This window comes from Enhydra lutris, unplaced genomic scaffold (assembly GCF_002288905.1).
Source record: "Enhydra lutris kenyoni isolate GAN:26980312 unplaced genomic scaffold, ASM228890v2 scaffoldscaffold4, whole genome shotgun sequence".
NCBI classification, from domain to species: Eukaryota; Metazoa; Chordata; class Mammalia; order Carnivora; family Mustelidae; genus Enhydra; species Enhydra lutris.
The window spans coordinates 42932748-42956717 of NW_019154088.1; the positions used below are offsets into that span (position 1 = coordinate 42932748).

At 35.1% G+C, this 23970-nt stretch overlaps 1 protein-coding gene across 4 annotated transcripts in view; it reads left to right on the plus strand.

The window, feature by feature from the left end:
- The window catches only part of LOC111161640 (pre-mRNA processing factor 39), a 38801-nt gene extending 15034 nt beyond the window's left edge, over positions 1 to 23767 (plus strand). The window contains exons 2-16 of one of the 4 annotated variants that reach the window (XM_022525430.1): positions 294 to 640; positions 1084 to 1209; positions 1415 to 1483; positions 1587 to 1749; positions 1878 to 1996; positions 6580 to 6747; positions 14430 to 14595; positions 15094 to 15201; positions 16317 to 16481; positions 16796 to 16922; positions 17297 to 17565; positions 18453 to 18637; positions 22341 to 22415; positions 22669 to 22793; positions 23027 to 23767. In XM_022525430.1, the coding sequence (XP_022381138.1) occupies positions 1663 to 1749; positions 1878 to 1996; positions 6580 to 6747; positions 14430 to 14595; positions 15094 to 15201; positions 16317 to 16481; positions 16796 to 16922; positions 17297 to 17565; positions 18453 to 18637; positions 22341 to 22415; positions 22669 to 22793; positions 23027 to 23112 (1680 nt within the window). In that variant the 5' untranslated portion in view covers positions 294 to 640; positions 1084 to 1209; positions 1415 to 1483; positions 1587 to 1662 and the 3' untranslated portion in view covers positions 23113 to 23767. Of the gene's footprint in view, positions 1 to 293; positions 641 to 1083; positions 1210 to 1414; positions 1750 to 1877; positions 1997 to 6579; positions 6748 to 14429; positions 14596 to 15093; positions 15202 to 16316; positions 16482 to 16795; positions 16923 to 17296; positions 17566 to 18452; positions 18638 to 22340; positions 22416 to 22668; positions 22794 to 23026 lie in introns of all 4 variants that reach the window. The other 3 variants (XM_022525422.1, XM_022525407.1, XM_022525414.1) reach the window with 3 other exon arrangements.
- The last annotated feature ends 203 nt before the right edge of the window (positions 23768 to 23970 follow it).

Here is a 23970-nt window from a genome sequence, read left to right on the forward strand (position 1 = left end):
GAAACAGGTTTTACTAGGAAGATGGTAAGAGAGGATATTGGATAGGCAACTGAAAATGTCTTGCCACATGGCTCATGCAATTTTTCTAGAGAAAAATTTCAACATTTTCTCCAATTTAATATACACATATTCTTTAATATACATAGATTCTTTGATTCAATGTTTCCATTGTTCAGAGATCAAGAATGAAGTTAATATATTTCTTTAATAGGTAGCTGGGGCTTTTAAAAGGTGGTTTTCATGATGCCAAATAAACATTTGGAAGATGTTCCTCTTTATTTGTGTTTCCACAGATCATTAACTGAAGACAACATAAACAAATATGCAAAATTCTCACATGGATGAGTACAGAAATTCTAGTAATGGCAGCACAGGCAACAGTTCAGAGGTAGTGGTAGAACAGTCTGCTGATTTCAGTACTGAGATTATGAATGTGACGGAAATGGAACAGTCCCCTGATGGATCTCCTAATGTGAATGCAGCTGCAGAAGAAAATGAAGTAACAAATGCTGTGGACCTTCCAGTGACAGAAACAGAAGCAAATTTCCCTCCAGAGTATGAAAAATTCTGGAAAACTGTAGAAAGCAATCCTCAGGATTTTACAGGCTGGGTATATTTGCTTCAGTATGTAGAACAGGAGGTTAGTAACTATTTAAATGGGATTAGAAGGGACAGATGAATCAAGTAATATCAGATGAGGTTTACTGTTTTGTAATTAAACTTGCCTCTTTTATGATTTTCAAATTAAGTTGAATAACATTAGATATGTACATTTTTAGCTTTAAAATAACTTTTATAACATTTGTACCTATTTGTCAACATTAGCAGAGTCTAATATTTGTAATAATTGGTGTGTATGTGCAAATGTGTATTTAATCACTGAAATAAAAAGTTGCCTTGCTCTCTGACAGAATTACTTCCTTTTGTTTCAAAGGATAAGACTGTAATATATAAGAAAAAGATCTGTGTGTGTATGTGGTTTTTAAATCTGTGAGTTTATTTGAGATAATACATTTGGAAGAAATAATATTTTTGTGACATTAACTTCCAGGATTTTTAAACACCTTCTTTTATTTTCATCAGAATCACTTGATGGCTGCCAGGAAAGCGTTTGACAAATTTTTCATACACTATCCATATTGCTATGGTTACTGGAAAAAGTATGCAGACCTTGAAAAGCGGCATGACAACATTAAACAATCAGATGAGGTGCGTACATTACTGAATAAAATTATCTCCATTAGGTACTGTAAGCCAAATAATAAAACAAAAACTTTTTTTTGTTTTTTTGTTTTTTTGTTTTTTTTGGCTGGCAGTACCTACGATTTATGGTCAAACAATTTTATAGGGTATTTTATTTGCATTTGTCACTCTTGTGGCATTTGTAGCTAATATTTTCTCTCTTTGTTGGCAGGTGCGTTAAACCTCTACAGTTTGTCAAGCTTTGCAGTGCAAGCCTCTGTATTACACTGCAGCTTAACAAGTAGGGCAGGGCTTTTCTCTCACTTACATTTATTTCTCATTTTCCAAACAATATAGTTGGTTTGCTAGTCACATTTGCTACGTCTTATTGCATTTTTGGTCAGACGCTGTCATTGATGCTCTAATGGGTCTGTGCCCTATGGTCTGTAACCCAAAGCCTGCCCACACAACCCGGTCAGAATGCAGGGACTGCTGCGCTTTGAAGATCAAGACTCTGCACGTGGGGATCAGAACATTGCCATGTTCTATCCAACCTCCACCCAAATGGTAATGGTAGATTATTTAAACAAAATTCCAGTAATTAGTATTTCTAAGGTTCACCGGATAACACAGTGTTGCCTCTCTGTTAAGAAATAATTAAATATTTGAAGTACAGTTTGTTGTTTTCTTCTTAGGTATATCGACGGGGGCTTCAGGCAATACCTCTTAGTGTTGATCTATGGATACATTATATAAACTTCTTAAAAGAAACATTGGACCCTGGTGATCCTGAGACAAGCAGTACAATAAGAGGGTATGCTAAAAATTGATACTCAGATGCCTTCAAAATAGAAATAAGTCAAATATTTTGATGTTGACAATAGAACTACTCATGAATGCTAAACTGAATGTTTAACACATATTTCATTTTCACTATTTAAAAAAAAATACATGTAATAAACTGACTCATGATTATAAATATAGATAATAATGTCCTCATTTCACACGCCCCCTTCCTTATGTTCCCAATCCCATTCCCTCCATGATTTATGAATTGTATGTTCTTTCATATATGGATGTGTATACGTGTATGTATTGTACATATTTGTTTTTTTTAATGTAAAGGCTGTTTTGGAATCGCTTCCTATCGTAATTTTTCAAGCATTGCAAAAGTATTTTGTGGTATTGAAGTACTATATTTATTTGACTAAATCCTTATTTATAGGAAATAATCAGTGGTGCTATAAACATGTCTGTATTAGTCATTATTTATGTCGAGCATGTTAGAAATAGAACTTTTGTCAAAGAGAACACAAAACTTTTATCAAATGTTCTTTCAAAAGTGGTCAATTTTAAACTCCCACAGTATATGAAGAGTAGTCATATTTTCCCATAGCTGTGCCACATTATTTTTAACCTCCAGTGATATCTCATTATTTTTGTTTGCATATCTCTGGATTGCTCATCCCAGTTTGCCATCTTTTTGTATACTTGCATCAGCCATTTGCTTATTGCCTGTTCATGTCATTCGCTCATTTTACTTTTGGATTGTCCTTTTCTTATTGATGATAGGAATTTTTTTTTAATGTGTTCTTGGTTTTTATTTTTATCAAAGTATGTGCATATGGTTTAAAAGTCATTGTTAAACTGCTTGTAACAAAAAGCAGTCCCTCTACCCCTCCTCAAATATTTTATCTGTTTCTTATATTATCCTCCATGTTTATAATAGTAACTCTTTACTGCTCTTTCTCTCTCTTTATTACATTATGATTTTGGTATAGTAGATGAGATTTTTAGTTCACTTATACCCTGTCTTCCCATTTCTTACTTTTCCAATATGGATAGGTTTCATAGCCTTTTATTTTTCCTGGAGTAAATTAACCCTTCTAACACTCCTTCCTTTTTCTCACTTGCTTTGTTTTCCTTGAACATTTAAAATTTCCTACCCCCTCCAACAGCTATTTTCAGTTGTCAGTAGTAATAACTGGACTTCCTGCAGTGTACAAATGCTATGTGTGTTTTTTTTGAAGCTAAAAACTGTGTATATCTAGTGTTACTCTGCTTAATCTGAAATTGTGAAAGGGAGTTATACTCAGAAATTTGCAAATTCCATTTTTTACCCTTCCCCTTGGGGGATATCCCTCTTGGAACTTTCTCTTCCATAGTCTGGATTGGTTGCTTTGTTCTGTTTCTGCCAAAGAGCAGTTATTTTGAGATTTCCTCATCATGAATACAGGAGATGCTTTTACCTCTATTGGGTTTCAAGCTCTAATTCTGAGAGTTTATAAGATCCCAATTTTTCTTGGCTGCTGCCTATCTTTAGAGGAGTGCATCCTATAACTTCTTGATAAAAGATGCTTGGGAGAAAAAAAAAATTAAGATTTTGTAAATCTGAAACACCCACTTGATGATCCAGTGGGGTATAGAGTTTTGATTTGGAAGTAATTTTTCCTTAGGGCATTGAAAGCATCTCCATTCTTTTATAGCTTTTGGTTTTGTTAATGAGAAGTATGATAATTCTGTGGATTCCCTTTGTATGACTCGTTTTTCCTCATGGAAGCTTTTAAAATGTTCTCTTTATCTTTGATAAAAGTGCAGTTTTATAATATGCTTTGGTGTGAGTTTTCTTTTTCTAATTCATTGTGCTTACTTAGTGGGCCTTTTCATTTTATGGTGCTCATGTCTTTCTCTTCAGAGAAATGTTATTATTGAGGTGCATGGCTGGCTTAGTATAGCATTGAGCTTTTCATCTTGGGGTCATGAGTTGAGCTCTCTGTTGGGCTCAGAGTTTGCTTGGGCTAGAGTTTGCTTAAAAAAATAATAAAATTAAAAAATCATCATTAGTGTATATATTCTTACGTTGGTAATTCTCTTCCTGTGGTTTTCTCTATTGTTTTTATAGTTGTACATTGGATCTTCTGTTTTAATCATTTAATTTAATTTTTTTCACTTTTTACATGTCAGATTTTTTTGGCTTTTTGAGGTATTTCCTTGACCCTTATATTGGATTTTTAATATCTGCCATCATTTTTTTAATATTTAAGAATCTTTTTTGTTTATTGTTCCTTTTATCTTCCTATTTTTGTTACATGGCTTATATCTTTTTCTTATTTTTAAAAAAGTATAAGAAGTGTTAAAGTTATCTTCTGTTTCCAGCACTGTTTTCTCTGAAGTGTTTTATTTACCTGTTTTCATCTCTGACTTGTCTGATTTCTGCACATGTTAAAGATGAGATTTTAGGGGCGGCTGGGTGGCTCAGTGGGTTATGCCCCCCTGCATCCGGCTGTCTGCTCAGCAGGGAGCCTGCCCCCCCCACCCCCGCCTGCCTCTCTGCCTACTTTTGATCTCTCTTTCTCTCTCTCTCTTTGTCAAATAAATAAATAAAATCTTCAAAAAAAAATAAAAGATTAGATTTTAGGGGCACCTCAGTGGCTTATTTGGTTAAGCATCTACCTTCAGCTCAAGTCATGATCCCAGGGTCCTAGGATTGAGCCCTGTGTGGAGCTCTGCTTGTCAGGAAGCCTGGTTCTCCCTTCCCCTACTTGTGGGTACATGTGCTCTCTCAAATAAAATCTTTTTAAAATACTAGATTTTAATAAACTGAATATAAGCTCTGTGTATTTTGTATGCAGGGTATTATCGGCTGGCTTGATGGGCTTCGCAGTAGGGTGATCAAATGGGCACTCAGGTTTTTGTTGGGAGAATCCCAGTGTTGGTATTCTTACATTTTACTACTGTGCCAAGCAGTTCTTCATTGAAGGATCATCTGATCTGCCTGGGGAATGTATACCTAGCTGCTGAAATCCCATAGCTGGGTAGGAAAGGAGGTGTAAGTTCTCTTACCATTCCTTAAAGCAACCTTCTTGTAAATATCCTGTCTTTAGTTCATTAAATGCTTCTTAATCATAGTTAAGATGATTAACTCTCCTAACTCCTTCCACTTTTGTTAGTTTCTGGTGTTTTAATTTCCTAAATCATTTTGGGATTCTGCAGGGGCAGTAACATGTATTTTACTGTCTTGAAAACCTCAGACACAAACATATACACGTGTGCATGCATGCATAGACACATCCTCTTAATCCTTTATGGATATATTAACATCCTCCAGTTTTGGTACATTTTTAAACTTTGTTTAGAATGTCTATCTTGTCTTTTCATCACTTTTTTCTTAAAGTGGTTCAATCTTTAATCTTTTATTCGTATGTGAGTCTTTTGCCTGTTTTGCCAAAAATATGTAAGTCTGGTATTTTCTTCTAATTTTTTAATAGTTTTTTTTTGTTACTCATTCATCTGGCATCTAAGTCTGTGTCTTTTTTAAGTCATAGATTAACCTTTTATTTTGTCCAACTTTTTTGTGTTGATTTAAAATACCTTTTTATCATATACTAAATTCTCACATGTACATTGTTCTGCTTTCTTGGAACTGTTTTGTGATCCATTTTTCTGTTACCTGGCCAATATCATACTTTTAATCCCTGGAGCTTCCTAATTTCTTTTGATATCTTTCAGGAAAATGTCCTCTGCATTGTCCTTTTTGTATGTTAGCTGAGTGTTAGAATTTGTTTTACCTGTTTCACTTAAAATTTGTTAGACCTTTGATTGGAATTTTATTAAAGTTGTAGATTAATTCAGGTAGTATAGTTCATACTGTTAAAAATCCCTCTTGATTGTAAGATACATTTTGGAAATATGTACCTAAAAGTTTTATCCCACTGGGATATCAAATCCAGTGATTAAAATTACGTACAAAAATCTCTTGAAATGAGTTAGGTTGTTTAAAAACACATGGTGTTATTTTTGTTTTGTTTTAGTAATCTGTAATTTTAGAATCAGAGAGACTTTTGAAAGTTTTAAAAACATATGTATACTTCTCATTACCTTACAAGGCAGTTGGGTTCCTTCTTGGAGAGTTATATTTTGCCAGAAAATTAGTCCTTAAATTGAGATAAAATTTGTCTCTGTCTTCTGCTGTAGATGAATCTGTTTGACAGACATTTCAGATTTCACAAATATTTAAGTATCTGCATTGTCACTCTTGATATGTTTGCAGTGTATACATTTTGCATTGTAATTCTGTGTAAGATAAAATTACATCAAAGTACGTATATTCCCGTTTCCTTACTCTTGAAAAAGTAGCTGTTGTACACTTTTTTTGTTACTCCTGCCTTTTATTCCCTACTTATATAGGAAGCAGTTAAATGTAATTTTGAATTTAGCATGATCTTCTGAAATTTTGAAATGTTTTATTTTTAATTTTTTAAAAATTGTATAACTGACATATATTAGTTTTAGTTGTACAACTTAATGATTTGATATTTGTATTATTATAAGGTACAGAAATATTTTTAAAGTGATTTTATTTTGGAAAGATAACTTAGAGGTGATTTAATTTTTCAGAACTTTCGAGCACGCTGTTCTAGCTGCAGGAACAGATTTCCGATCTGACAGACTGTGGGAAATGTATATAAACTGGGAAAATGAACAGGGTAACCTGAGAGAAGTTACAGCTATATATGATCGTATTCTTGGTATTCCAACACAGCTGTATAGTCACCATTTTCAGAGGTGGGTAGAAAAATCCAATCATTAAAATATATTTGATTATTCAGGTAATTAATTAATATTGAGGATTATAATTCTCTTGAAATGTCATGTGAGATTCTTTTAAATAAAAAGAGGAATAAATTTTCTTACTTGATGATCACAATTTATACACTTTTAAATTTTAACTTTTCCCCATATACTTTAGGAAATGTTTAGGAACTTTATTGTTTTTATTTATTTGTTTTTAAAGATTTTATTAGAGAGAGACAGAAATAGTGACAGCATGAGTAGGGAGGAGAGGGAGAAGCAGGCTCCCTGCTGAGTTGGGAGCCTGATGTAGGGCTTCTGGGATCATGACCTAAACCAAAGACAGACACCAACTGAGCCACCCAGGTGCCTACTGTTTTTAAACACAAGTTTTTCTTTATCCATTTTATAGATGAGGAATAATGGGAATCCTATCTAAGGTGTTTTGGAGTGGTGAAGGAATGAGGAAAATAGAACCCAAGTTTAATTATTCTTTGTGTAAGTGGTACTAAGTTAATAGAGTACATGTCACATAAATATGCTTATTTAAAATTTACTGGTTTACTTGGGGCTCCTTGGCTGGTTCTGTCTGTGGAGCATGTGACTTTTGATCTCAGGGTTGTACGTTCAAGCCCCAAGTTGGGTGTAGAGATTACATAAAAAAAAAAATCTTAAAAACAGAAACTTAATGATATACTAAAGGTACATTCTTGTGATTCATATAACACCTTATACCGAAAACATCTATTTTTGAAAAGATCTATTTTATGTAGTAAATCTAAATCTGTTCGTATTCAGTCAAAAGTAATTTCATTTAAGTTTCCCACTATGATTTTGTCATGAGTGGTATTATTTCATTTTTATGAGTACTGTTAAAACAACTAATTCTGTGTGATGTGATTTCCACATTGTTTTCTGATGTACTCAAAATATCCCACTGCTTAAGGACTCAAAGTCTTTCTGAACAAGAAAGTATATATTGTAAGTATCTGCTGTGTTAATAAATACTTGCATGTTTTTTAGCTACCATATTTTCGACATTTTTGTTAAAACTTTTATAAGTAGTATAGTGTTAGAGCCTGTAAACTTAGTGCTTTTTTTAGTGAGTGAATTTCCAAAATTTTTTTTTAAACTAAAAAAGTTAGAAGACTATGAAGCATCTAAAAAGTTATGTGGATCAATTTGCTGAAGATTAGAGGAAGTTATGCAGATCCAGATTAGAAATAGGAATTGTATAGATCTGAATATATGATCTGTTTTTTACGAAATAGAGGAGATGTCCAGGTTTTTAGGGTATAATGACCTAGGAAGACACTTGATTAAAGACATTATTAGGGGTGCCTGGGTGGCTCAGTGGGTTAAAGCCTCTGCCTTCAGCTCGGGTTGTGGTCCCGGGTTCCTGGGATCGAGCCCCGCGGTCCTGGGATCGAGCCCCGCATCGGGCTCTCTGTTCAGCAGGAGGCCTGCTTCCCCTCCTCTCTCTGCCTGCTTCTCTGCCTTCTTGTGATCTCTGTCAAATAAATAAATAAAATCTTAAAAAAAAAAATAAAGACATTATTAACACAAGGCTTGACATACAGAAGTGCTTGATGCATATTTTTTGAATAAAAGAATACAAAGATTTTAAAAACCCTTACGAGACAAAGAGGATACCTTTTCCTAAACCAATTCTTATGGGACCTACATTTTAGATAAAGTCTGTGATAAGAACTTTATTTTTGGTAAGAAAAATAAAATATAATTAGGAAACACTTGCTACATGGCATTTGCTGTATGTCAGACGCCATTCTGAATGCTTATTTATAACTTACAGCATTATAACTTAAGCATATAACTTACAGCATTTATAATTTATTTAATCCTCACAGTAAGCCAGTGAGGTATATTATTATCCCCACTTTATGGGGATATTATTATCCCCATTTTATGGAAGTAGAGGCACAGAAATATTAAAATACTTGCATGAGGGGCACCTGGGTGGCACAGTCATTAAGCATCTGCTTTGTGCTCAGGTCATGATCCCAAGGTCCTGGGATTAAGCCCCACATTGGGCTCACTGCTCAGTGAGAAGCCTGCTTCTTTCTCTCCCACTCCCCCTGCTTTTGTTCCCTCTCTTGCTCTCTCTCTGTCAAATAAATAAAATCTTAAAAAAAAATAAATAAAGTATTTGCATGAGGTCACAGAGTTAGTGTTTGGAAGCTGATTGAAACATAGATGGTGTGGCTCCAAAGTTCTTGGTATAGTCTCCTCCAGATCTTTTTTTTTTTTTTTTAAAGATTTTATTTATTTATTTGACAGACAGATACACAAGTAGCCAGAGAGGCAGACAGATAGAGAGGTGGAAGCAGGCTCCCTGCAGAGCAGAGAGCCCTATGTGGGGCTCGATCCCAGGACACTGGGACCATGACCTGAGCTGAAGGCAGAGGCTTTAACCCACTGAGCCACCCAGGTGCCCCTCCTCCAAATCTTTTTGTTGTTGTTAAATGAATATCCCAGGAAGCCTGGGTGGTTCAGTTGGTTAAGTGTCTACGTTTGGGTCAGGTCATGATCTCAGGGTCCTGGGATCAAGCCCCGCATTGGGTTCCCTGCTCAGTGGGGACCCTGCTTCTCACTCTGCCCTGCCACCCCTATTTGTGCTCTCTCTCAAATAAATAAAATCTTAAAAAATAAAAGTGAATATCCCAGTAGGTTTTTAAAATTATGTTTATGCTTATAATAGACATTGGTGGATTGCATTACACATACTGCTCTTTAATCTGCACTTTTTTTTTTTTAAATAAATATTTGAGAGATAGAGGGAGAGGGGAAAGAGAATCTTAAGTAGACTCTGTGCTGAGTACGGAGCTCGATGCAGGGCTCACTCTCATGACCCTGAGGTTATTACCTGAGCTGAAATCATGCGTCTGATGCTTAACTGATTGAGCCATCCAGGTACCCCTAATCTCCTCTTTTTCTTTTACTATATTGATAACCACTTTCCTTATCAATGTTTATAGCACACTCACAAGTAGTGTTTGTGTAAATAAATCTTAAGACATAACTGACTGCTTTGAGAACCAGTGGAATGTTTTCTTTTGCCTAATACATTCCTACTTGGTCATTTATTTAGTACTTGTTATATAAAAGATTATATACCATTTAAGTTGTAGAAGTAAAGGCTCAGAGAAGCTATGTGTGAATAGTGTTGGCTCTCAAGCTGGTCAGAAGTGTGGAGGAGGAGGCATGCTTAAAACAAAAGTGTTCAGCAGCACCTGGGTGGCTCACTTGGTTGGGCACAGACTCTTGATTTTAGCTCCAGTGGGAGTCTTAGAGTCATGGGATCGAGACCCAGAGGGGGCTCCCTGCTCAGTGGCAGATTTGCTTGGGATTCTTCTCTCCCTACACCCCTCCACTACTTCGCGCATGTGCACGCTTCCCTCTCTCTTTTTTTCCTCTCTCAAATATTTTAAAATTATAATAATATATTATATATTATGATACATTATTATAATTTTCTCATAATAAAAATCATTTATTTATTTTTATTTTTTTTAAGATTCTTATTTGTCAGATAGCAGAAGCACAGAGAGCTGCAGGCAGAGCAGATAGAGCAGACAGTGGGAGGAACAGGTTCCCTGCTGAGTAAAGAGCCTGATGTGGGAAGCCTGATGTGGGACTTGATCCCAGTGGGATCATGACCCCCGCTGAAGGCAGACGCTTAACCATCTGAACCACACAAGCGTCCCTCAAATAAATAAATCTTAAGAAAAGTGTTGCAAGTGCTGTCATAGAAATATTTCTGTTATATAGGTTTGTTTATTGGATATATACTGATGACATTATCTCTCAGGAAATACGTAATTTAAAATTTTCCTTAGCATGAGAGTTTGTGATGTTGGTTTAACTTCTCAGACCCGGTCCCTGGTAGTTCCTAAGCTCTAGACCTATTTAAATACTGATAATTTCCCAGCAGGCACTGCTCTTTTGTGCTTCTGTGATTTTAATACCTTTTCTACTTCCCATTTGCCTGGTTAATTCATAGTACTCAAAACCATACAGCTTAATGTTTTCTGTGTGAAACTTTAATTTGCCAAAATAGAATGTTCTGTTATTTGTGCCAGCACTTTGCCTCTTTATTTACATTTGTCTTTTTTTTTTAAAGATCTTATTTATTTATTTGACAGACAGAGATCACAAGTAGGCAGAGAGGGAAGCAGAGAAAGAGAGGGGGAAGCAGACTCCCTGCCAAGCAGAGAGCCCGACTCGGGGCTCGATCCCAGAACCCTGGGATCATGACCCAAGCTGAAGATAGAGGCTTAACCCACTGAGCCACCCAGGTGCCCCTACATTTGTCTTTAAAAAAAAAAAATTATTTTATTTATTTTAGGGAGGAAGCAGACATAGGGAGAGAGAAACTTAAGTAGATTCCATGCTGAGCATGGAGCCCAGCCCCGGGCTTGACGTGGGGCTCCATTCTTTAATCCCGAAATCGACCTGAGCTAAAACCCAGGGTCCAGAGGCTTAACCAACTGTGCCACCCAGACACCCCTACTTACTTTAACACTAATAACACTGCTTTGAAAGTATGTCTTTTTTAAACTGCTGTGCATATCTGTCAGTTTCTGAGACTTAATAATTTCTTTTATTCTTAGTATGTAGGAATAGGGCTCAGTATATATTAGACTCTTAGCCATTCTTTATTAAATTAGCTTTATATTAGGAAAGGCTGATGAACGTTTATTGCTTAATATTCATATTTTATCACCATTTGAAATAATTTCCTATATAATGTAACAGTTAATATTATATTTTTTAAAGATTTTATTTATTTATTTGACAGACAGCGATCACAAGTAGGCAGAGAGGCAGGCAGAGAGAGAGAGAGAGGAGGAAGCAGGCTCCTTGGTGAGCAGAGAGCCCGATGCAGGACTAGATCCCAGGACTCTGGGATCATGACCTGAGCCAAAGGCAGAGGCTTTAACCCACTGAGCCACCCAAGTGCCCCATAATGTAGCAATTATTTTAAATTTGTGCTCTGTAAGTAGTCATCAATTTTATATTTTTATTTGTAGCCCAATACTTTTGAGTTTTATTATTTACCTGAATATTAAGTCTGTTCTTTTTTTTTTTTTTTTTTTTTTTTTAAAGACTTTATTTATTTATCTGACAGAGTGAGTGATTGCACAAGCAGGGGGAGCTCCAGAGGGAGAGGGAGAAGCAGGCTCCATGCTGAGCAGGGAGCCCTACACAGGGCTTGCTCCCAGGATTCTGGGATCAAGACCTGAGCCGAAGGCAGCCCTTAACATTATCTGAGCCACCCCAGATGCCCCTAAATCTGTTCATTTTCTTACTATACTTTCTGAAAATTGCCTCCTCATTTCTAAGTTGTTTTTTTTTTAATAAGGCAGTCTGTATTTTCTCTCTCCCAGTGGTGAAATCTGCAAAATCTAGATTTGTTTCCCATGTTATATATATACATTAGTGAAAGCCTTAAAATCCATAAAAATTCAGGTGTGAATAGCCTAAATCAGTTTTAAGAAACTTGGGGAAAAGTCTGTAAGATTGGAGCATAGGGTATATGTACAACTCTGTCTAATAATTAGTTTAAAGAGGTCAGTCTGGGTTAGAATATGAAAGACTTTATCTGAGTAGATTGGATTTTAGCCTGAATGCAGGGTAAATAAACAGAAGTTATTTTGGTAAGAGGGAGATATGATCATGTTTACTATTTTGCTCTTCATATTTACTTTTTAGACATTTTTTTTTTTAAGATTTTATTTATTTGACAGACAGAGTTCACAAGTAGGCAGAGAGGCAGGCAGAGAGAGAGAGGGAGAAGCAGGGTCCTTGCTGAGCAGAGAGCCCGAGGCGGGGCTCAATCCTAGGACCCTGGGATCATGACCCAAGCTGGAGACAGAATCTTTAATCCACTGAGCCACCCAGGCACCCCTCATGTTTACTTTTTAATAACATTTTTGATAGCAGTATTAGGGTTGAGATGGGAATAGTGAGACTAGAGTCTAGAAGCTGTCCATGTTTATCCAGATGAAAAATGAGGAGGATGTGAAGACATATTTAGAAGGTAGAATCAATAGGACCTGATACCCAGTGGAATGTAAGTGAAATGAGGTCAAAGAGATTTAGAAACAGTGGTTGACAGTACCATTAATCAAAATTAGAAATGCTGAGGGTGTTGATTCGTGGATAAAGATGATGCAGTCAGTTTAAGATGTATATAAGTTTCCAAATTTAGATAGTATAACTATTTTAGCTCTTCATGTTGGTGTTTTGATTTAATTTGCATACACACACACACACACACACGCATACATATATTAAAATTAGTGTGTATGGAAAAATGAAATGACTTTTCTTTCCCAAAAACACTCGTAGCTTAAAATTAACCTATTTCTTTGGCAGAGTTTTGGCGATTGGATAGACTAGAATTGAGAAGAAGTTCAAATTTTTTGCTTATTATTTCTGTATTCTGTATTAATAAGATTGATCAGGAAGTAAATGAAAATAGATGAGAACAAAATGCCAAATGGAATCCATGGCAATCCTAACATTTAGGGACTGATAGGAAGGGAGAATCCTCAAAGATCAAGGATCAGTCAGAGACTTAGAGGAAAACCAGGAAGGTGGTAACTCAGCCAAAGGCAAAGAAGGTTCTACAAGGAAAGCATGGTTAAAGGCCTTTAATAGTGAAGACATTGTTAGAGTATAGACTGTACTATGAAATGAGTGTCCATTTAATTTTGCATGTAATTTTGGTGACTTTTATTAGGGCAATTTCATTGGAGCATCTGGTACGGACACAAATTCAGGAGTAATTGGGAGGTGGGGAAGGAACTGCAAACATTTGTTGATCATTTTCAAATGATCATTTATAATTTAAATAGGGTTTATATTTAATTTTAAAGTAATTTTGCATAAATAAGTCAATCTTGCAAAATAGTATTGTGCCATTTTACATGTGAGAAAGCCAAGACTTAAAGAAGGGAAAAACTGGGGCACCTGCTGGCTTGGTTTGTTAAGCGCCTGCCTTTCAGGTCATGATCCTGGGGTTTTGGGATCAGGCCCCCACATCGGGCTCCCTGCTCAAGCAGGGAGTCTACTTCTCCTTCTCCCTCTGCCCCTCCCCCACAGTTGTCCACGTCTGTGTGTGCTCATTCCTTCTCTCCCAAATAAATAAAATCTAAGAAAAGAAAAAACTTGCCCAAAGTCAAATAACTAATAATGTACAGAATTAGGATTTGAATTTATGCCTGTCCATGCTTTCTCTGTTATATTGCAAAGGCATCAAAGAAATGAAGGTGTCATCAAGTGGTCGGTTTTTTATTATAAAAAAGGATAGAAAGGGTTTGGTGTTTCATATCAGACTTTTTTTTTGAAAGAGTACTGTGTAGTAGGAATTGAATGTGGGATCTAAAATTATACTTCTTGGGCATCTATGTGGCTCAGTCATTAAGCGTCTGCCTTCAGCTCAGGTCTTGATTCCAGGGTCCTGGGATCAAGTCTCACATTGGGCTCCCCGCTCTGCGGGAAGCCTGCTTCTCCATCTCCCTCTCCCACTCCCCCTGCTTGTGTTCCCTCTCTCACCCTCTCTCTCTCTGTCAAATAAATAAATAAAATCTTAAAAAAAAATAAAATTATACTTCTTATATAGAGCATTTATTTTTATTGGCTTCTTTTAGATTTAAAGAACATGTACAGAATAACTTGCCTAGAGATCTGTTAACTGGCGAACAGTTTATTCAGCTGCGAAGGGAATTAGCTTCTGTAAATGGACATAGTGGTGATGATGGTCCTCCTGGTGATGATCTACCGTCGGGAATTGAAGACATTACCGATCCAGCAAAGGTAACCAGACTTAGTAAAAAACCCTTCAATGCATGGGAAACTAGACTTTATATCCCTTGACTGTATGTGTTGTATGACTTGTATCTCGTATAAAATTAATTTCTAATTAAGGCAAGTGGGACTTCTTTAGCTATAATGTGGTTTAAATACAGATTTAAGGTAGAGAATCTATTTTACTATGAGACACCTGGAAATAGCTTGGACGAGCTAATAGAATCTGTTTTACTATGAGATACCTGGAAATAGAAGGGACGTTTTGCCCATGCAGTAATTTCCTTGTCCACTTTAAACACACACAAGAAAGTGGTTTATTAGGAAATTCTATTATAAATTTTAGTATTGTTAATTGTACTTTGCACATAATTGTTAACAGTTTAAAACCTACCACTATTCTTAGATTATAAAGTAGGTGTGGATAATATTTAAATGTAAGCAATAATATTAAAAAATTTCAGTATGTAACTTGTGTGATTTAAATTTTTTCTTTTTCTTCCCAAGCTGATTACAGAAATAGAAAACATGAGACATAGAATCATTGAAATTCATCAAGAGATGTTTAATTATAATGAGCATGAAGTTAGTAAAAGGTGGACATTTGAAGAAGGTGTAAGTGTTTTTGTTTTGTAATAGGCTTCAAAATATAAAGGTAGAAATAATGTATTTTCAGTTTTGAGTAATGTCTCTTCTCCTTTTTATTTTTGCCTATTTAGATACCATCAATTTCCCATGATCATTTTTATCATTTTCCATTATCAATTTTAGAATCTTCAAGAATGAATTCAGATTTACTCAAGTTGGAAGATAACCATTTTTTGCAGTTATTCAGTTTTTAAAATCAACTTAATTGAGTTCATACTTTATGTACAACAGAATGTACCCATTTTAGATGGGTAGTAAAATGAGGGTTTCCCTCCACCAATTCTAATTTATTTGTTTTTTTAAAACAATTTTGAGATAAAATGCACTTACCATATATATAGTTCATCCATTTAAAGTATATAATTCAGTAGTTTTTAGTGTATTCACAGATAGGTACTGCCATCACTGTGGTCCATTTTGGAACATTTTCATCACCTCACAAAGGAATCCTTTACTCTTTACCTTTAGCTATCACCCCTCTACTTCCTCACCTGTCTGCTCCACCGCTTATCCCCAGCCCTAAGGTACTACTAAGCTACTTTCTGTTTCTATAGATTTTCCTGTTCTGGCCTTTCATTTGAGTGGAATCATACAGTATGTTGTTTTTTGTTGATTGGCTATGAGGTTTGACTGTATATTCAGATTACAGTGCACCACAGCAATCAGGATATGGAACTAGTCTGTCATCCCAGAAAGTTCCTTTGGCCCCTTTTTCATTCAGTAACCTCCACCCCACTCCTAGCCCTAGGCAATTACTGATTTGTTTTCTGTTTCATAGTTTGTGTTCAGTTTTAAAATACTCAATAAGGAAAAAAATTTACTGGACATAAAATTGTGTAGTGCCATTACAATTACTAAATAAATGGAAAATACATTCTATTTCTTCAATTTGTAAAGTCTAAGAAATTTAATTTTAAAAGTTTTTATTGTGAAGTATGGTGATTAAAATTTTTTTGGTTCACCGTAATTACATACATAATTTAGATAATTCCTATTATTACTATAGTTATACATTTTCTGGTGTTGGTATTGGTTTACTTTCATTCCTATGTCATACTTTTTTTGTCATACTTTTATTGCAGATTAAAAGACCTTATTTTCATGTGAAACCATTGGAAAAGGCACAACTAAAAAACTGGAAAGAATACTTAGAATTTGAAATTGAAAATGGGACTCATGAACGAGTTGTGGTTCTCTTTGAAAGATGTGTCATATCATGTGCCCTCTATGAGGAGTTTTGGATTAAGGTAAGAAAATTAGGTGCTCTGAAACTTGAACATATTATAAACATTGATCTAGTGACTAACCTTTTTTGTACTTCTGTTGAATGTTGTTCATATAACTATATCTGTTGCATTAGGAGATGGTCTGCTTGCAACCAGATTTGACTGCTGCATATGCCAACCTCGTTGCCTCTCTTCGTCCTTCCTTACAGAAACTAGTCTAGTGGTTCAATAAAGGTGCTGAATGGGTTTAAAAATAGAATTTTATCGTTCTGTCACATATTTAATGGCTTGTTCAACTGTAAATTATTCAGTATTTCCTCTGTTTCTGTATGTAGTATGCCAAGTACATGGAAAACCATAGCATTGAAGGAGTGAGGCATGTCTTCAGCAGAGCTTGCACTATTCATCTCCCAAAGAAACCCATGGTGCATATGCTTTGGGCAGCTTTTGAGGAACAGCAGGGTAAGAATGAGGAAATTTGGTTGATATTTTGGGGATTTTAAGTTACTTCAGGAAAAAGTTCTAGGAATTGAGTCTTGAGGGATGGTGTAAAGCAGAGGTCATTAGATTTTTTTCTATAAAGGGCCAGATAGTAAATAGTTTAGGCTTTGCAAGCCATATGGTCTCTTTCCTGACAACTCTGCCATTATAGCCCAGATACATCTGCAGATAATAGATAAACAAATGAGCATGGCTTTTTCCAGTTTTAAATTAAAAAACAAAACAAAACAGGCAGAGGGCTGGATTTAGCCTATGGACTGTTATTTGCCATACCTTGCATAAAGGATATTTCAGAAGTTTAAACAGAAGCATAAACATTTAATTAACATTTCTAGGTAATATTAACGAAGCCAGGAATATCTTGAGAACATTTGAAGAATGTGTTCTAGGATTGGCAATGGTTCGTTTGAGAAGAGTAAGTTTAGAGCGACGGCATGGAAATATGGAAGAAGCTGAACATTTGCTTCAGGATGCCATTAAGAATGCCAGATCAAATAATGAATCATCGTTTTATGCTATCAAACTAGCTCGGCATCTTTTCAAAATACAAAAAAACCTTCCAAAATCAAGAAAGGTGCTTTTGGAAGCAATCGAAAGAGACAAAGTATGTATTTGTATTTTAGAATATCTTTCATAAAAAACAAAAACAACCCCAAAAACAGTGCTTCTTGTTTGTTTTCTCATTTTGGCAACTATGATGAAAGATTTGGTCTGTATGTAATATATTTCGTTACTAAATGAAGACAACAGTCCCTCTAAACTGATGTTGCCATTCTTCAAAAATTTTTTGAATTATTAGGAATTAAAGGTTGAGAAAATTAAAATTATTGGAATAAAAATGGTTGCAGACATTGTGACTCGTTCTGTTTCTCTTATGTTTAGAAATTTTACAGCAGATTTACTGATTATTTTAAGTAGAGGAGGACCTGGAAGAATACCTTATAATCAAAAGCATGATAGTTGTCTACGTTTTATCTGCTATACCAGTGAGATTCTCCTTTTCCAAAGTATTTTACTCTGTCAGTTGATAAAAGGCAGTGTATATGATATTTCGAAGTTTTTAAGGATTTTCAGCTAATACCAGCTCTGTTTAAGACAGAGGTCTGTAACTGCATTTCCCAGCTGCAGTTGAAGATGATTGCAGTTGCAAAGATTTAAACTAATGGGAACTGTAGAAACTATTTTTTAATGTTTTATTTTTTTATTTGTCATAGTAAGATCAAGCCACATTAAACCCAAGGTAATAGGATTTTCACTTACTGGGATTTAACAATTTTCGTAATTTGGGAGATGGTAGGATGATGTCATTACTTCTCAGTGTGCTAATTATTAGTTTTTTGACATGTTTTGATGTATGCTCAAAACATTTAACATGTTAGATTTTAATATGATTTTCAGTATTTTTCAAATTTAGACATTAAGGCATTTTAAATATCTGTTCTAATCAAAATATCTTAGAATTATTATTAATTGATACTGCTTTTTACACAGGAGAATACAAAGTTATACCTCAATTTACTTGAAATGGAATATAGTGGTGACCTCAAACAAAATGAAGAAAATATCCTAAATTGTTTTGACAGAGCTATACATGGTTCATTACCTATTAAAATGAGAATTACATTTTCTCAGAGAAAAGTGGAATTTCTTGAAGATTTTGGTTCAGATGTTAATAAGTAAGATCTTAATTATATATTATTTATTTATTTGCATAGTCAATGAGCATTGATAATTTTGGTTGGGAGTTTGATGATTAGTACAAATTACTATATTGTTAAATTTAAAATGTTTGCCTAGGTTACTTTTTCCTCATATATATGGAGGGTAAACTCAATTTTGCAAATGTGTATGTATTTAACAGGAGGATAGATGGTTTGTCTTTCCTTCAAAATTGTTTTCAAAATTTTAGCATGGTAATGCAAGCAATGAGTGAAGGCAGGAATCAGCAATCCCATGAAAAAGAAATGGGTCAAGGATTGAACCCTAAAACACAGAAATAGAATATAGGCCACTAAAAGTGGATGGGTTTAATCTGAAATAGGGATGCCGTTTTATCTCTGATTGGAGAAAATGGATATGGTTGCACACATCATGCCTAATGGACTCAATTTAAAGCATTGTAAGAAGCTGAAAGTTGAGGGTGATGGAAGGATTCACTCTAAGGCATTTGGGAAAAGGAGAAGTTTAGGATTTATATTTGCAAAAATAGAAGAGTAGAAGTACTGGTAAGAGTGTGGCTGCTGTTCCATTCTTAACTGATTGTAGTGGGGAACTATCCCACTCATTAGTAGGCATGTCCCTTTTTTCCTTTGAAAGAACCGTTGATAAAATGAGGATTTATGTGTCTTTATATATGTGTGTATATATTTTTGATGGTTGTGTAAAATTTTAGTTAAAATAAACATCTTAACAAGTTAATTTTTTTTTAAAAGATTTTATTTATTTGACAGACAGAGATCACAAGTAGGCAGAGAGGCAGGCAGAGAGAGAGGGGGAAGCAGGCTCACTGCTGAGCAGAGAGCCCGATGCGGGGCTCGATCCCAGGACCCTGGGATCATGACCTGAGCTGAAGGCAGAGGCTTTAACCCACTGAGCCACCCAGGTGCCCCAAACATAAGTTAATTTTTAATACAATCGTATGTATGTGCTTGACACATTAAATGTGTTTTATGAATTATCTAATGTAAAATATGTAAGCCTAATGAAAAAGGTGTAGGTACTGTTTTTTGTTGTTGTTGTTGGTACTGTTGTTCTTTTAATAGATGAAGAGAGGCTTAAAGAGATTAATAGTGTTTGCAAAGGTCAGTTAGCTATTATTTCATTGTGCAACTGGGAATAGAACTTGCTTCAAAGTCCGTGCCTCTAACCACATGTGCTGTATATTTAGTGTCTTCTGTTTATTTTGTACTGAAGAAAGTGCACAAAAGAAATGGGATATTTAATTCCAGGTTTTAGTCTAGTGGATGGTATGATGATCAGAGATCATCATATGTAAGTATCTGAGGTGGCACAAAACCGTTAAAGAAGGCTCTGATTTCTGTGGATCAGAATGGATTTGTCATCCTTCGCAGAGGAGATGGGGCTTCATTTAGGTACTCCTGGATTCTGACAAGGAAAGGATAAAGTGGTCGAAGAAAAGTTCATTTAAAAATAACATCTGCTTTATTGGAGGGCTTTTGAAGTAGTAGAAATGTGATATTGATTGTGCTGTGCATTGAACACTGGGCTGGGTTAGAGCGCATGCAGTACCACAAATGACAGTAGGAAGCTGTTAGAGTTTTGACTGAGATTATGTGATATATTTGAATTCGGCAATAGTATGTGGACAAATCTGAGGCTCGACATAAAGATGCCAGTTAGGCCCTTGCAAATATAGTTATAGAGGGTCTGAATGTCAGGTCTAAGATTATTGTAGTTGAAATTTAAAAAGGGAATGATTAAAAAATAAATGAGCTTAAAAATTAGAAACTTAGAAATTTAGGTAGCAGTATAAGGTATTGGTAAGAATTGATGTTTAATTCAGACAATATATGCTTAAGTCTTAGCTTAGTCACTTTACCATTTGTGTATTCCTCAGTTTTCAAATTTTCTCATGATTGAATCTCTTATCACCTAATCCACAGGTTGTTAAAAGTCTTAAAAGAACTTAGTCCATTTAAAGTGTTTGATGTTGAGTAAACCCCCAACCAGAGATTGCTGGTATTAACAATTTTATAGCCTCTTGAACATTTTGGGATCAGAGTTACAGATTATCATTAGATGTGTATGTATGTATGTGTGTGTGTGTGTGTATGGTGTGTATGTATATATATACATACACACACACATATATATATGTATATATATATATACACATATATATATATGCAGGCTTCCCAGGGAAGTTCTGTATGCATGTAAAGTATATAAGGTCATTTATACAGAAATATTATCTGTGTTCAGGTTTATGATTACTTAAAAAAGGTCGTTTGTCTTTATTAAAAAAAAAATTGAGAAAATGGTAAAAGGAAAATAAAATCTTTAGGATTTTTACAGTCAGTTTGGCTTCAGTTGACACTGTTTTTGAAGTTCTGAGTTCCAGGTGAGATAATGCACATATCAATGTTAGAATTTTTTTATTAAAAATTATCTTCAAAAAATTTTGAGAGAGTACACGTGCAAGCAGTGGGGAGGGGCAGAGGGAGAGGGCGAGAGAGTCTTAAGCAGACTCTCCATAAGTGCAGAGCTCAGCACGGGCATGATCTCATAACCCAGAGATCATGACCTGAGTGAAACCAAGAGTTGGATGCTTACCCAACTGTGCCATGCAGGCACCTCCTAAAAAACTACCTTTTTAATCAATGATAACAGATTGTAGTTCTGTATTAGTTCTTTTTTTAAAGATTTTATTTATTTGAGAGTGCAGAGAGAGCGAGCAAGCACAAGCAGGGTGTTGGGAGAGGGCAAGAGAGAGAGAAGCTAGCTCCCTACTGAGCAGGGATCCTGATGCGGTATTCGATCCCAGGATGCTTGGGATCATGACCCAAGCCAAAGGCAGACTCTTAACTGGCTGACCCATCCAGGCACCCCTGTAGTTTTGTATTAGTTTTAATTCAATTTATCACATGGCCAACGTTTAAATATAATTTATCCTAACTGGTGTCAGGTATCTTAATAAGCACTGTTAAATTAGATCTGAAAGTATATAAATTACAGAATGGTCAGGACTCATTCTTTGCACTGACAAAAACACACCCTCAAAATCAGTGTCTTAGTTGTGTAGTAAATTTCTTTGGTGGGCTCTCTGTGTTAGTAATGATAAAGGAAGCTCTTGACCAATATCTCATCACTTTCAGCCAACTGTAGTACAGAGAACAGGCATTTTTTTTTTTAAGATTTTATTTATTTATTTGATAGAGATAATGAGTAGGCAGAGAGGCAGGCAGGCAGAGGAGGAAGCAGGCTCCCCGCCAAGCAGAGAGCCGATGTGGGGTTCGATCCCAGGACCCTGGGATTATGACCTGAGCCGAAGGCAGAGGCTTTAACCTGCTGAGCCACCCAGGCGCCCCCAGGCATTTTTCTAATAGCTCAAGAATCCCAGGACTTACTAAACATCTTGATTTGGGTCATATTGGTCAGGAGATATACTGTAATTGACCAGTCCTGAATCCCTGAAGCCCATTTGAATCACATGGGCTGAGAAGCAAAGCAGAGAGTAATGGTTTCCCAAAGGAAATACATTGGAAAAGGTAGCTGGGAAGTTTGCTAATATTGATTCAGTGGATATTCATGGCAACATATTTTTGTTTCCAAGTGGAAGTAAGTCCAAAACTTAATAAATTTAAGTTTGGTTTTTGTGTATTCCAGAGGATTTTTTTTTTTCCCCTCCTTCCCTCTCAGGCTTCTCAATGCTTATGATGAACATCAAACACTCCTAAAAGAACAGGATTCTTTAAAAAGGAAAGCAGAAAATGGGTATGTAATGAAGGGATGCTTAAAAGAAGACATTTCATTGTGGAAATGCCTTTAAAGATAAATATTTTTACATGTTACCTTCATGTTGTGGTAGTTTAATACTTTATATTCATGATTTTAAAAAATCATACAAAAGTGAGTGGTTAAAAACTTAAATAAATGTACATGGGTACAAATGTACACATTCATCCATTGTTTTAAAAGTACTTACCTGTGGGAATTTTGAAAGTTTCTATTTTGTCCTTTTATTTAGATCAGAAGAACCAGAGGAAAAGAAAGTTCACACAGAAGATACAACTTCATCATCTACACAGATGATTGATGGTGATTTACAGGCAAATCAAGCTGCATATAATTATAGTGCCTGGTATCAAGTGAGTTCACATAAGTTAATCTTTTGTTCATGGATGTTAGTTAGAAAAGCGTAAGTTAGGATAGGTTTTTCTTTTTTTTAAACAACTTCTACTCCAGACTGTATAATAAGTTATTTTTTGTGGTTAGGTCTTAGAATTGTTAGCAGTGAACACATGCCTTTTTTCTTAAATATATCTACTTTTATAAATGGAATCAGCCAGTTCTAGCATGCTAACATGTGTGCTTTTTCCTTTCAGTACAATTATCAGAATCCTTGGAATTATGGACAGTATTACCCTCCCCCTCCAACCTGATGAGAAAATATATCAGATGGAATGTGTGAAAAATACGAAAATTATTTTTTTTTAATGAGGGATGTAAACATAACATAAACTTGTTGTATTTGATAACTTGTCTTCCTGTTTCTGTGTAACATGATTTGTTTAGTAATAGGGGAAAATGTCACTTAGTAGTTTACCACAGATATTTCCTACCATTTATAAAATTTACTTTTTATTGGAGAACTATTTTTTTGATTTTTGCATTAAGTGGTCTAGAATTCTTTTGCAATGCATTCGCAACAGTTTTGTAGCCTTAAGGGTAGGAAAAAAGAAAAAAAACTGACTGTAAATCATGTCAGTATAGTACAAGATTCTGAAAATCCATAAGGGCTGGTTATTAAGGATTTACCTCTGTAAAAAAAAAAAATGGATTTTTAACCTTTGATGACAAGGTTTTGTCTGTTTCAATTATCCTTGTAAATTTGGATTTAACTGCCAGAAAAGATACACTATTAAATACTATGTCTTGGGATAGAGATTATAAATGAAAAATGGAATGTTTGCATCCCTTTTTAAAAAATGAGAATCGTATCAAAAGTATGTTGTTTCAGGAGACTTTGTATTTAGAATATTCATATAAAACTTGTGAGCAAGCTTTCATTTTGATCAAACTGATCATCTTCATTTTTGTAATAAAACTGAAGACTCCTCAACAAATTGTTATGAATTTATTGGGGGGGGGCTGGATCACCTAGCAGTATTAACTTTATTCATTATTAGTGATTCATTGGTTTTGAAGTATACTTTTCTTGAATTTAGTTATCTTCTTGCCAGAATTAGACCATTTAGCTGTTTTTGCTTCCTCAGTTTCTGTGCTTGTCTTCTCACTATACAGGGCTGCTACTTTTAAAATTTTAAGA